General features: G+C 39.2%; 2 protein-coding genes across 4 annotated transcripts in view; one reads left to right on the top strand and one right to left on the bottom strand.

Annotated features, from left to right (window-relative positions):
• Positions 1-12482, bottom strand: part of LOC147846472 (uncharacterized) — a 563173-nt gene that overhangs the window by 170346 nt on the left and 380345 nt on the right. The window lies entirely within an intron of this gene.
• Positions 1-12482, top strand: part of zeb1a (zinc finger E-box binding homeobox 1a) — a 45222-nt gene that overhangs the window by 23653 nt on the left and 9087 nt on the right. For 2 of the 3 annotated variants that reach the window (XM_087241317.1, XM_087241318.1), the window contains exons 5-7: positions 2140-2342; positions 2476-2578; positions 9756-11377. In XM_087241317.1, the coding sequence (XP_087097443.1) occupies positions 2140-2342; positions 2476-2578; positions 9756-11377 (1928 nt within the window). Of the gene's footprint in view, positions 1-2139; positions 2343-2475; positions 2579-7332; positions 7522-9755; positions 11378-12482 lie in introns of those variants that run through there. The other variant, XM_087241319.1, reaches the window with a different exon arrangement.

Genomic DNA, 12482 nt, shown 5'->3' with positions numbered 1-12482 from the left:
ATAAGGCCTTAATAAGTGTTAAAATGTCTCCGCATTTCAGAAGTCTTAAGAATCCAATCTTAACACCTAAAGAAGTGTGTGTTTTTGTAATTTAAGCCACTTTAAAGGTCCAGTCAAATTAAAATAAAGTTTTTTAGATGTCAGTATCTGTATGTTAGTCTTCAATGATATCTATAAGCTAGTGTGGTACAATATTTGTGTTTTGAAGATGTAAAACTGATATAAACATGTACTGTAAAGCTTTTAGTTAGTCTCTTCCACCTAAATGGATCAAAGATTTTTTTTCACGTCACCCCATACTTCAGTTTCTCATCAAATCTTGACCAATCAAATCCTCTCTAGTATCTGTCATGCCCCGCGCCTTCAAGACGCTTCTCATTTGCTTTTCATTTGAGCTCAACCGCTCACTGGCAGAGCTGTGATATTGTGCTATTGGAGCTACTGTATGTCCCACCCTCTTATTACATCTAACATCGAATAAAAAAACACACATTTTAAAGCACTTCATGGGAACTTTAAATGTTTCTTTAAGCTTTTTTAAAAATGTTTGCTGATTAAAAAACTAATTCTGCTAGGCATTAGTCGAAATTGTTTAAAGAGAGAAAGCATCAGTCATGTCAAAGTTGTCAGCAAATGCCTTATCAGAACAAGATCAAACAAAATCAGAAAATAAGTATCCATAAAACAATAATAAAAAAGCTGTACACATTAAATATTGCTATATTTCATTTAATAACAGGCAAAAGTTATTGACATTGGAAAGTTGTTTTGTTTGTTTTGTTGATACAATTTGGGGAAACTGATATAAAATGATCATTGTTACTGTTTCAAAACTTTTTCATTTATTTTTAGTCTTTTATGAATATTTTGTGCTGTGTTTGGTTACTGAGCAGCAATAAACAACACTTTAAAATATAAGCAGTTTTATTGTGACTTTCTAAACTAGTAGTGTTTTGAATTTAATAATGCTTCAAGAGTTCACACTTAGCTGATGATTTACAAAGCTTATTTGGCATGCTGTCCCGGGAGAGAGCCCCGAGCTCAAGGGCTCCTCGAGCCCGGGGCTTCCTCCCGTTGGCAGAGCAAGAAGGGAGCCTGAGCTCGGTGGATCTCAGAACTCCCCTGCCGCTGTAGCTAAGGGAACGTAAGGAATTAGACAAGCTTGATTGTTAAGTATGTTGAATGTCTTTGGATGGTGGGAGGAAACCGGAGAGCCCGGGGAAAACCCACGCGGACACGGGAAGGACATACAAACTCCCCACAGAAACACTCACCGGTCCTATTGAACTAGGACCGGCAGTATTCTTGCTGTGTGGTTCACAGTGCTAACCACTGGACCGCCGTGCCGCCCAATTGCAGGTAAAGGAGGAGAATAGGGGAGGAGGGGGGTTTTCTTCCAAACGAAGATAAAGTGAACTGAAAACTTAGACTATTTATGGTGCCTTAGGGCTCGTATGATTGGAAGATTAGTGATTAGCAAATACGAGACTGGACTTGATAAATCATAAGCACGTGATCCTCTCGAAATTAGTTTATGAATAAACTTCACTTAATAATTGTGATATCCTCGAAACTGTGATTGTTCTTTAGACTACAATCATAAAAAAAAGCCAAGGTGTGTGTCTTAAGGAGCAAAAATATAGCATATGGGCTCTTATATTGCTGTTGTCATCATTTATATAGCAAGTCATATCTCTCCGGACCTTTATTTAGGATGCTTTTCCTAAACTGGACCCCATGTCAAACTAATTGAATCTGGCCAGCTTATTTCATTGTCAGAGTTTGTCCATTTGAAAAATTAAAAATTAAATTAGTCTTAAAGCCGTCTTCTATTGTTTTTTCCCCCACAGTTTATGATGGCATACTGTCAAAAATAGTGGGGGGTGGGTCTTTCAAACCATGCAAACCCTCCCTGGCTACGGGCCTGGTTAAGGTTAAGGATGATCATTAGTTGTGTTGCATGCTTTTTTTTTTTTTTTTTGCAAATTCTGCACTAGAAAATTGCTCTTAAATTTCATTCTGTGTGATATTAAACATAACTCCTAGAAACCTGCAGATACCCTGTCCACTGTCTTTCCCTCATTGTCATCTGCTATTTCTATACACTTTTTCTTCTAAAATGCTGAATCTCTCCATCAGGCACCCCTGATGCGTTTTCACACCTGCACAACTGTCCGCACTGCTCTCGCGGCTACAAGCGGCACACGTCTCTGAAGGAGCACATCAAACTACGCCATGAGAAGAACGACGACAACTACTGCTGCTCCCTCTGCAGCTACACCTTCACCTACCGCACGCAGCTCGTCCGTCACATGACAGCACACAGACAGCTCCGAGAGAAGGTACAGCTCAGCTCACACCCTCAGGAGTTCACACCTCTGTGGAGGAAATGACACACTGTCAAATGTTGACTCACACTGCTTTGAAGAAACACTTTGAAAACATTTGCTTCTTCCTGTCTCTTGGTTTTCGCAGCGGACTGTTACGCAGTCGGGAAGCAGGAAGTTTAAGTGCACAGAATGCTCCAAGGCCTTCAAATACAAGCATCACCTGAAGGAGCACCTGCGCATCCACAGCGGTCAGTTGACAAAGCACAGCCGCATACAGAAAGCATTTGCTAACTGCATGTGGATACTAATAAAAAGAATAGTTCACCCAAAAAAAGCTATCATTTAATAATCTTTCATTTGTTCTAAATCTATTTGAGATTCTTTCTTTTGTTAAAATCAAAGATGATATTTTAAAAAATGCTGGTTGATGAGACCCATTAGCTGCCTCTCATGTCAAACTCCAAAGGTGAGTCCTTCAAAGTCCACACAGGCCAAACCGAGAGTTTTGAAATCAGACAATCTAGCCTACAGAGGACAGATCGCATCACCTAGCAAGCGTAACAGTTGCTGTTAATAAGCAGTTATAAAATTTGTAATTACTTTTATTTTTTCAATGAGATTTTAAAACTTATTTTAAGCAATCTGAAGGCAAAGCAAGGTTTACAGCAGGGGTGTCCAAAATCGGTCCTGGAGGGCCAGTGTCCTGCATATTTTAGTATCAACTGCAATTAAACACCTGAACCAGCTAATCAAGCTCTTTCTAGTTATGCTACAAACTTCCAGGCAGGTGTGTTGAAGGAAGTTGGAGCTAAATTATGCAGAACACCGGCCATCCAGTACCGAGTTTGGACATTCCTGGTTTACAGAACCTGGAGAACACTCACCTGTCAGTTTATTAGGTACACCTTTCCAACTGGTTGTTAACACAAATTTCTAATCAGCCAATCACTTGGCAGCAACTCTACATTTACGCATGTAGACATGTTCAAGACGATCTGCTGCAGTTCAAACCGAGCATCAGAAAGGTCATTTAAGTGATTTTGAACATGGCATGGTTGTTGGTGCCAGACAGGCTCAATTGTTTCAGAAATTGATGAGCTACTGGGATTTTCACGCACAACCATTTCTAGGGTTAACAGAGAATGGTCCGAAAAAGAGAAAACATCCAGTGAGTGACAGTTCTGTGGGTGCAAATGCCTTGTTGATGTCAGAGGTCAGAGGAGAATGGTTCAACCTGATAGACAATAGGCAACAGTAACTAAAATAACCACTCGTTACCACCAAAGTATGCAGAAGAGCATCTCTAAATGCTGAAACACATCCAACCTTGAGGCGGACGGGCTACAGCAGCAGAAGACCACACCAGGTACCACTACTGTCAGCTAAGAACAGGAAACTGAGGCTACAATTCACCAAAATATAAAGCGCGAATCATCTCAGACTGGTTTTTTTAACATGACAATGAGTACTCACATGGCCTCCACAGTCTCTAGATCTCAATACAATAGAGCAACTTTGAGATGTGATGGAACGGGAGATTGGCATCATGGATGTCCAGCTGACAAATCTGCGGCAACTGCGTGATGCTTTCATGCCAATATGGAGCAAAATCTCTGAGGAATATTTCAAGTACCCTATTGAATTTATGTCATGAAGGATTAAGGCAGTTCTGAAGGCAAAAGTGGGTCCAATTCGGTACTAGTAAGGTGTACCTAATAAAGTGACCGGTGAGTGTATAATTCTTTTATTCCATACATGTTCACATAAAAATGTAAACTGTCTATAAAATCACTTTGTATTAAGACATTTCATACTCTGTTTGTTTACATGTGTTTAGATATCCAAGTAAAATAAACCTAATACATTTAACCCAGAGTTCCAGCTGTTATCAGCATGCAATGAACCTTGGGATATTCGAGGTTAGGAAGCATCCACCGGTTGTGTCCTTCATTACCTGGGAAACAAGGACGCGTTTTGAGGCTGCATTTGAAGGAGCTTCAGAATCATGTTGAAATGAGGCAGCCTTCATCATGCCACGATGATGAAGTGCCCTTCAGATGCAGCCTCTGAAATAAGACACAGACATTGACTTTCATTGTATTTTTTTTTCCTTATATGGAAGTCAATGGGTACCGTCAACCAGCATTTTTTTAAATATCTTCTTTTGTGCTCAACAGAAAAAAAGAAACTCATACAAGTTTAAAACCACTTGAGAGAGCGTAAATTATGAGGTAGTGTATATTTTTGGGTGAACTATCCTTTTAATCCTGGGTCATGAAAGCCTGTTCCAGAGCCATGTTGTTTATAGAGGAAATTATTAGCATGAATATTTGGTTAACATATCACAAATCATTCATTCATATTCTTTTCAGTTTAGTGCCTTTATTTATCAGGGGTCGTCACAGCAGAATGAACTGCAAAATTATCCAGCATATGATTTACACAGTAGATGCCCTTTCCGCTGCAATCCAATACTGAGAAACATCCATACACACTTATTCACTTCGGCCAAATAGCTTACCCAATTCACCTATACTGCATGTCTTTGGTCTGTGGGGGAAACTGGAGCACCCGGAGGAAACCCACACCAACATGGGGAGAACATGCAAACTCCACACAGAAATGCCAACTGGCCCGGTCAGGACTCGAACCAGCAACCTTATTGCTGTGCTAACCACTGAGCCACCATGTCACCTATACATGAGATAACTTGTATGAAATAATTGGTTAACAAATCAAAAATCCCTAATTAACAATAACTTAATAACATTCATAAGCTTTGTACTGTTGCACAAGCCGTGTTTAAACGTTTGAAGGCAACTGCTACAAATGTTGAGAAATGATGGCAAATGTGTTAGCTGTGGTGGAGAATATTTTCACATTATGAGAACATGAAGATGCTGGAATGGCATCCGCTGAGTAAAACATATGCCGGAAAAGCTGGCGGTTCATTCCGCTGTGGCGACCCCTGATGAATAAGGGACTAAGCCCAGGGAACATGAATGAATTGAATGAGAACATAAAGATTAAAAACATTTAACTATGAAATACCAGTGGCTCAGTGGTTATCACAATCGCCCCACAGCAAGAAGGTCGCTGCCTCAAGTCCCTGCTGGGTCAGTTGGCATTTCTATGTGGAGTTTGCATGTTCTCCCTGTGTTCTCGTGAGTTTCCTCCGGGTGCTCTGGTTTTCCTCCACAGTTCAAAGACATGCGATACAGGTGAATTGGGTAAACTAACTTGGCCGAAGTGTATAAGTGTGTATGAATGTTTCCCAGTGCTGGGTTGCAGCTGGAAGGGCATCCGACAGAGCTTTGCAATTAATCGCAATTAAATCGCAATTGGAATTTGAAACATCACGATTAGCTAATGGCAAGAGGCTGCAATATAAATTATATATGTATTATTTAATTCCTCCACCCAGAGCAAATGTGTGACTGCCGTCTGTGTGTGACAGTCTTACAAGCCAATTGAGTGAGCACACTTTCGTTCTGCCCAATCAGAATTGTGCGAACGAACTATGTGGAACGCCCACAATAAAATAAAAACAAACAAAAGCGCGGACGAGTGGGATGATGCCACTTCAGAAACATTAATAGACACCGGACTAATATCAAAGGAAAACAGCATGTCAGTAATATGGAAATATTGTGGTTTCAAAGTCACAGACACAGAACAAAAACCGGTCATTTGAAAGAGCTGTCGCAGAATCGTTGGCAGCATGAGGAAATAAAACCACCAGCAACTAAAATTGCTAAATCTGTTAAAAAAAGATTTTAATTAGACGTTTTCCCCAAATCACAAAGCCATATGCTGGATAAGTTGGTGGTTCATTCCACTGTGGTGACCCCTGATGAATAAAGAAACTAAACCAAAGGAAAATTCATAAATGAATGAATGAAATACAAAGTTACATTGTGAGAGAAAATTGCCACTGTGCGATAATACAACTTTTTTTTCACTCTGAGGTAGAAACAGGCTTCCATAATAACTTCTCATAATAAATTCACTGTGGGAAATTTCTAAACCGGTCTATCTAGAATTTGATCATATTTTATATTATCAGAAGGACTTTTTATTTGTATTCAAGCATGAACAGTAAAAAGAAAAACTCTTTAACCTGCTTTTTAGACACCAAATGATATTTGAGGGCTGAACTAAAAACTGACATTAAATGATAATGAATATTATTTGTTGTCCAGTTGTTTAGTTTTATACTAAGTAGCAGTTTAATACTTTTCACAGTAGTTTAATAGTTTTTTTATTTTAGAAAAAAACAAGATGAAAAAAGGGGAGGAGTGTGCAAAGCGGTTGTCATATGGGGTTACAAAAACAAGTCACTATACATATGAAGCACATTATGACATATTATGGTAACACTTTAGTCACAATTCACAGTACAACAAGCCAACACTACTTGCTTAATAAACTACTAATTAGCTGTTTATTAATAGTAATTAAGGTAGATGTTGGATTTAGGTTATGGGTAGGATTAGGGATGCAGAAAAAGATCCAAATTATTATCTACTAATGAACAGTTAATATGTTATAGTAGTCAGATAGTAAGTCAGTAGTTAATAGCATGAATTGTGACCTAAACTAAAGTGTTACCAATATTATTAAAGATTACTGACCTATTATTGATGATATAAATGACACACTCAGTCCATTTCCCCAATTCTTGCTGCACTTTTTTGAATCCAGTCTTGGGTTACACATCAGTCTCTCCATCTTCTGCATTTCCTTTACAATTGAGCTCTTGTTGGAGGATCAACATGGAAGGATTTTCAGTGCATTTAAATGTGTTTGTATTAAATATGTCAATAGTTGGAACAATTTCTAGCATTTTCCCCAAGGTTATATACAGTTACAGTTATTTATTTATTATTTCAGTCTCTATTTCATACCATGTTGTCCAGTAGTTCTAATGTTAGAGCCTGCAATAGCGCGATTTGACCGCTGCTGGCGCTATAGTGAAATTCAACCCTCAGGAATGCAATTCAGGTAGAGAAAACAGCGCGAATGACCAACGAGTGCAAACGAATCCAAACTAACAACGCGTGGAAACTTTTCACAAAGTTAAGAAACCTAAAATGCTCTTATGTGCAATACTTGCGAGGCGGACATAGCCTTTCACTGGAGCGCATCGTGCATGTTGGAGAGTTGAGAGGAAACACCCCAAAACATCCAGGTGAGAGAAGCGAGTTCTGCTCGAGCAGTGAGTGACCCTTCATTAGGCAACGCAATAATAATAGGAACTAGCAATGATATAATTACAGTAATGTAATCATTTATTTTGCATGTAATAAAGCAAAGTCAGACTTATCAGTCAGGGCTGTTTTGATTAAAGTGACTTTTAATCATTATTTGATCAAGTTATACGCCTCCCGACGCTTCTTGTGGAAAGTCACGTGTCAGCACACAGCTCGTCGAGGTTATGGTACTACTGTTGAGACCGTTTTTGTAGAGAAACTTTACAAAAGCTTTAAGTGCAGTTTATTATTTTTCATCTTTTACGTGCATGCTATAAGGTGCACGTAGACAATAACGCGTATTAATTGTCTCGCAAATAAAGCCATGCTCTTTTGTTTGCCATCAAACTGTTTACCTGTGAGCACTGCCGTGTGTTTGTGTTTGCTGTCGCAAAACGCAGCGTTGAGCTCTACACGATGGTAATAGTGTGATAAAGGTCTGCACGCGTGAATACTGCACTTAGATAATGCAGATTTCTATGCTTTTATGCATATATTCCCTTGACTCGTTGAATAAATGATTATTATTTTATTCTAAATGTTAGATTAATCAAAAAAATAGTTTGCTGCAGCCCTTTAACATTTTAGTTCTGCATTTTTGCAACATTTCTGGCTCTTATACTCATCAATTCCTAATTTATTTGATCAAAAATACAGAAAACACCTGGAAACTTGCATTTACACTGAATTTATTTTACTGTGTAATAAATTTAGTTAATGTTGGGCAAGTTACTTTTAAAAAGTAATCGATATCTGTAAATCTGAAATCAAACATTTTTAATATTATCAGAACTGCTACAAGACTAATAGGATCCGACACTTTTACTAGTACACAAACACTCTACGAGCAATGCACTCTGAATGAAGCTAAAATAATTTTAAGTGACCCATCTCATGTACTTTTCCCATCTTACAAACTTTTACCTTCTGGAAGAAGATACCGAACTTTCCGCTGGAAACGGAACAGATTTAAGAACTCTTTTATTCCAGTGTCAATCAGACTATTGAAAACTGAACATTAGTGTGTGTAATTCTTTTGCATGTTGACTTATTCTTTTAAATAGTTATTGTGTCAGAACCTGCTGAAGTGCTGGGTGAGTCTACAAAAATTTCCCCTTGAGGGACAATAAAGTATACAAACAAACATCAAATTAGTGATCATTACTGGAAATTTGTAGTCTGATTACATGACTAATTATTTTATGTAAAAAGTAATCAGATTACTTATTACTTTACTTTGAAGTTACTTTTAAAACATAAAATATACCTATAAAAATGCAATAATAAACTAGCTTTTTCAGAAATGTAATATTCACTAAAAACATTACAATGGGTTAATCACAGCAGCTTGAGATATTAAAAAGACTTAGAGATAATTCCAAAACTTAAAATTCTCTCATCATTCACTTGTTCCAAACCTGTTTTTTTATTTATTTATTTTTAACACAAAAGAAGACATTTGAAAGAAAACTGGATACCTGTAACTATTGACATCTATATTATGAAAAAGCACTGCAGTGTTTGGGTGTTCTGTGTTTGTTGAGGTAATTAGTCAACCCAACTGTGTATATTCCATACAAAGCATGAAGCTGACCTGTCAGTTCCTGTCACGTGACTCGCAGTTTTCAACTGGTGCGCCTGGGAAATGTGTGTGCTCCATGTGCGCATGCAAAAGATGAGATATATGAACTGCCCCTAGCAGCTACGCTTCTCTTCACATTCAGAAGATACCTTCACTCCTGATCCTGCAGCCTGTTTAGGCTAAGTTGGGTGTTTTTGGGCGCCGGTGTCCTCCTAGGTGACAAGTATCATCATAGAATGCTTTCTACTCAAGTGCTTGCTCATTAACTGAAGTTGCAGCTGAAAAGGGGGATTTAAAAGAAGTATTTTTTCTTCTTAAAACTTTATTGCAAGTAACGCAATTAAATTGACTTTAGTAACTGTAATCAAATTGCACAAATTTAAAATGTAATTCGTTACATTACTGCATTAGAATAGAGGAATGTGTTACTGTGATACTTGTTACACCAAACTCTGGTTATTACACTCTTTATTAGCCACTGTTAATCAATATAATTTATCCCAGCTTACTTAAAGTCTTCTTTTTTCTGACAATATATTTTTTTTTACACTACTGTCTTTTAACGACGACTTCATCTTTGTGTTTATCCAGGTGAGAAGCCATATGAGTGCCCCAATTGTCGAAAACGATTCTCTCACTCGGGATCCTACAGTTCTCACATCAGCAGTAAGAAGTGTTCAAGCATAATCGGCGTCACTCGTACACCTGGAGTGAAAACGACTATAACTATTCCCCGCCCAACTCACATCCTTCTGAGAGAGAAGGTGGTGAACATTACCAACAAGCCTCCGCAAAAGCAGCTCACCCTCAAACAGATCAAACAGGAGCCAGTCGAACACCAACCCAAACCTGCCTCAGCCACTCCTGCCATGGCTGCCACCACAACCAATGGAGTCGTGGCTCCGCAGAGCGTCCTCCAAACATTAGTCCTGCCTACAGTCGGGCTGGTCCAGCCAATCAGCATCAACCTTAGTGACTTACAGAACGCGCTGAATGTGGCAATGGATAGCAATGTCATGAGGCAAATGGTCACTAGCACCAATGCTAACGGAACAAGTGCTAAAATCGTAGGACAAGTTCCAGCGCAGACTCAAGCTGTTGTGTTGCAACCACAGCAGACGCAGTCACAGACGCAGCCGCAGGTGATCTCCGCTATCTCTTTGCCAGTTGTGGGACAAGACGGAAACCCCAAAATAATCATCAACTACAATCCACAGTTAGACCGACAACTCAAGGCTGTAAAAGTAAACACAACGCAGCCCGCTGTGGGGCAAACTAACGTGACGCAGACGAATTCCACAACGTCTAATGTCCCACAGCCGAAAGTGTTGCAGGTTCATTCGCTTCAGTCCAGCTCGTCTGAAAACCAAGCATCAGGAACTGCTAAACCCACACAGGTAAACATCATCAAACCAGTCCAAATGGGAAACCTCAGCAAAACGCCGTCTATAATCAAGATAACCCCTGCCCAGGCCGCCAGGTTGGCGCAAGCTCGGGCGGCACAACCAAAGCTCACCCATCAAACGTTACTGCTGGTGAGGAGGGCAGACGGGTCACAGAGCCTCGTGGTCCGCCAGATGCCAGTCACCAATTCCAACACGCAGGCCACAGAGTTAAAGTCAACCCCGGAAAAGACTACAGACACAGCAACTGAGGAGACGAAGGAGACTGACAATACTGAAAATTGTGAAGAGCAAAACTTGACTGCCCCCATAGGAATCCAAATCAAAACCGAACCAGAATCCCCATCCAAAATTGAACCAGAAATACAGAGTGAAGGAGAGGGGGAGATGCAGGCAGATGAAAATGAAGAGGAAGAAACAGAAACGGCATCAAAAACGGATAAAGTCTCGTGCTCTGGAACAGTTCACGCCGGCGTCTCGTGTGGAGATAACTTTCATAACTATGCGTACTGTCTGCTTTGCGACAGCTGTCCGGGTAAACGTAAAATGCTAGAGAGTAAAGAGAGTAATGCCAAAGCGTCGCCTACCACCATCTCACTCAACTCTCTCCTGGATAAGGATAAGAGTGGCGCAGCAGAACGACTCCTTCCTCTTCTGAAGGCCTACAGTCAGAACCCGGAGCCCACAGAGGAGCAGCTGGCTCAGGTCGCCAAGACAGTCAAACTCCCCCTGGCGGCGGTCACCAAGTGGTACGAGAAGATGCGCTCCAAAAGGATACTGCTGCAGGCTACTGGCAACTCGAAAAACAAGGTTGGTACAATCTGTGAAATACGGCTGATACAATCATTAGGTTTATCTGACAAGAAAATATATAAGTGTAAGGATTAGGAACACCCCAAGCAGTGTTGGGGCAGAGATGGGAAGTAACAAAGTACAAATACTTGATTATCGTACTTAAGTGGATTTTTCTGGTATCAGTACTTAATTGTTTATTTTTCTGACAACTTTTTACTTTTACTCACATTTTTACACAAATATCTGTACTTTCTACTCCTTACATTTTGTAAATCGGGCTTGTTACTTGCGTTTTAATGTGTTTTGTGGCGCGATCTATATTAATTCTTCTCATTGCACAATTTGAACGCCTTTTTGATTCAATCAATATATTTTTTCTCAAAGGTTTATAGCTTTTATCTTCAAGCCACGATTGTCAAGCAACAACATCTACACATTTTTTCCCCCACTGCATTAAAACGAGTGAGGTGGGATAATGCTGCTACCTGCGCAGATTATGCAATAGGCACATGTGTGGACTCCATTAGACTTTACATTTTATGCAAAAGCAATATTACATTTAACTTAAATAGGTAAATATTTGGAAAGATGCATTATTATGAAAGCAAAATAATTACATTTGCAATCAGTTTCAAGCACTTTCCCAAACAGTGGGACATTTCTGTACTTGTACCAAAAAATGGATGGATGCTTATTATTATGTGCTATCAAGCTGTTAACTTCCATTTGCGAACACAGGCGTCTATTAAAATACATACAAGTCTAATACGCTGGGTGTGATCATGCATTCGTAATAGTATGAATAGTTATAGGGAAGGTCAAATGTATATTTATATGATTTTTATGTTTTTAATGTTAAAAATATTATTATTAGACACAACAGCGTGATATACCTTACACTAGTGGTTCTCAAACTTTTTTTCATCAAGTACCTCCTCAGGAAGAAAATTTGAAAAAAATTGAAATACAGTAGTGTAGTAGGCCCAGTAAAGCAGCTACAACTCTGCACAGTTAAAAAAAACGTGGCAGATTACCTCAGAAATATAGGTTATATGTCATATATGGCATATTAAAAACATCATTTTTGATAAATTTTGAAATGTATGCAGCATGTACATGA

This window comes from Danio rerio, chromosome 2, assembly GCF_052040795.2.
Source record: "Danio rerio strain M-AB ecotype USA chromosome 2, GRCz13ab, whole genome shotgun sequence".
Taxonomy (NCBI): domain Eukaryota; kingdom Metazoa; phylum Chordata; class Actinopteri; order Cypriniformes; family Danionidae; genus Danio; species Danio rerio.
The sequence above is the reverse complement of the archived record's forward strand: the minus strand, read 5'-3'. Positions and strand labels throughout refer to the sequence as shown.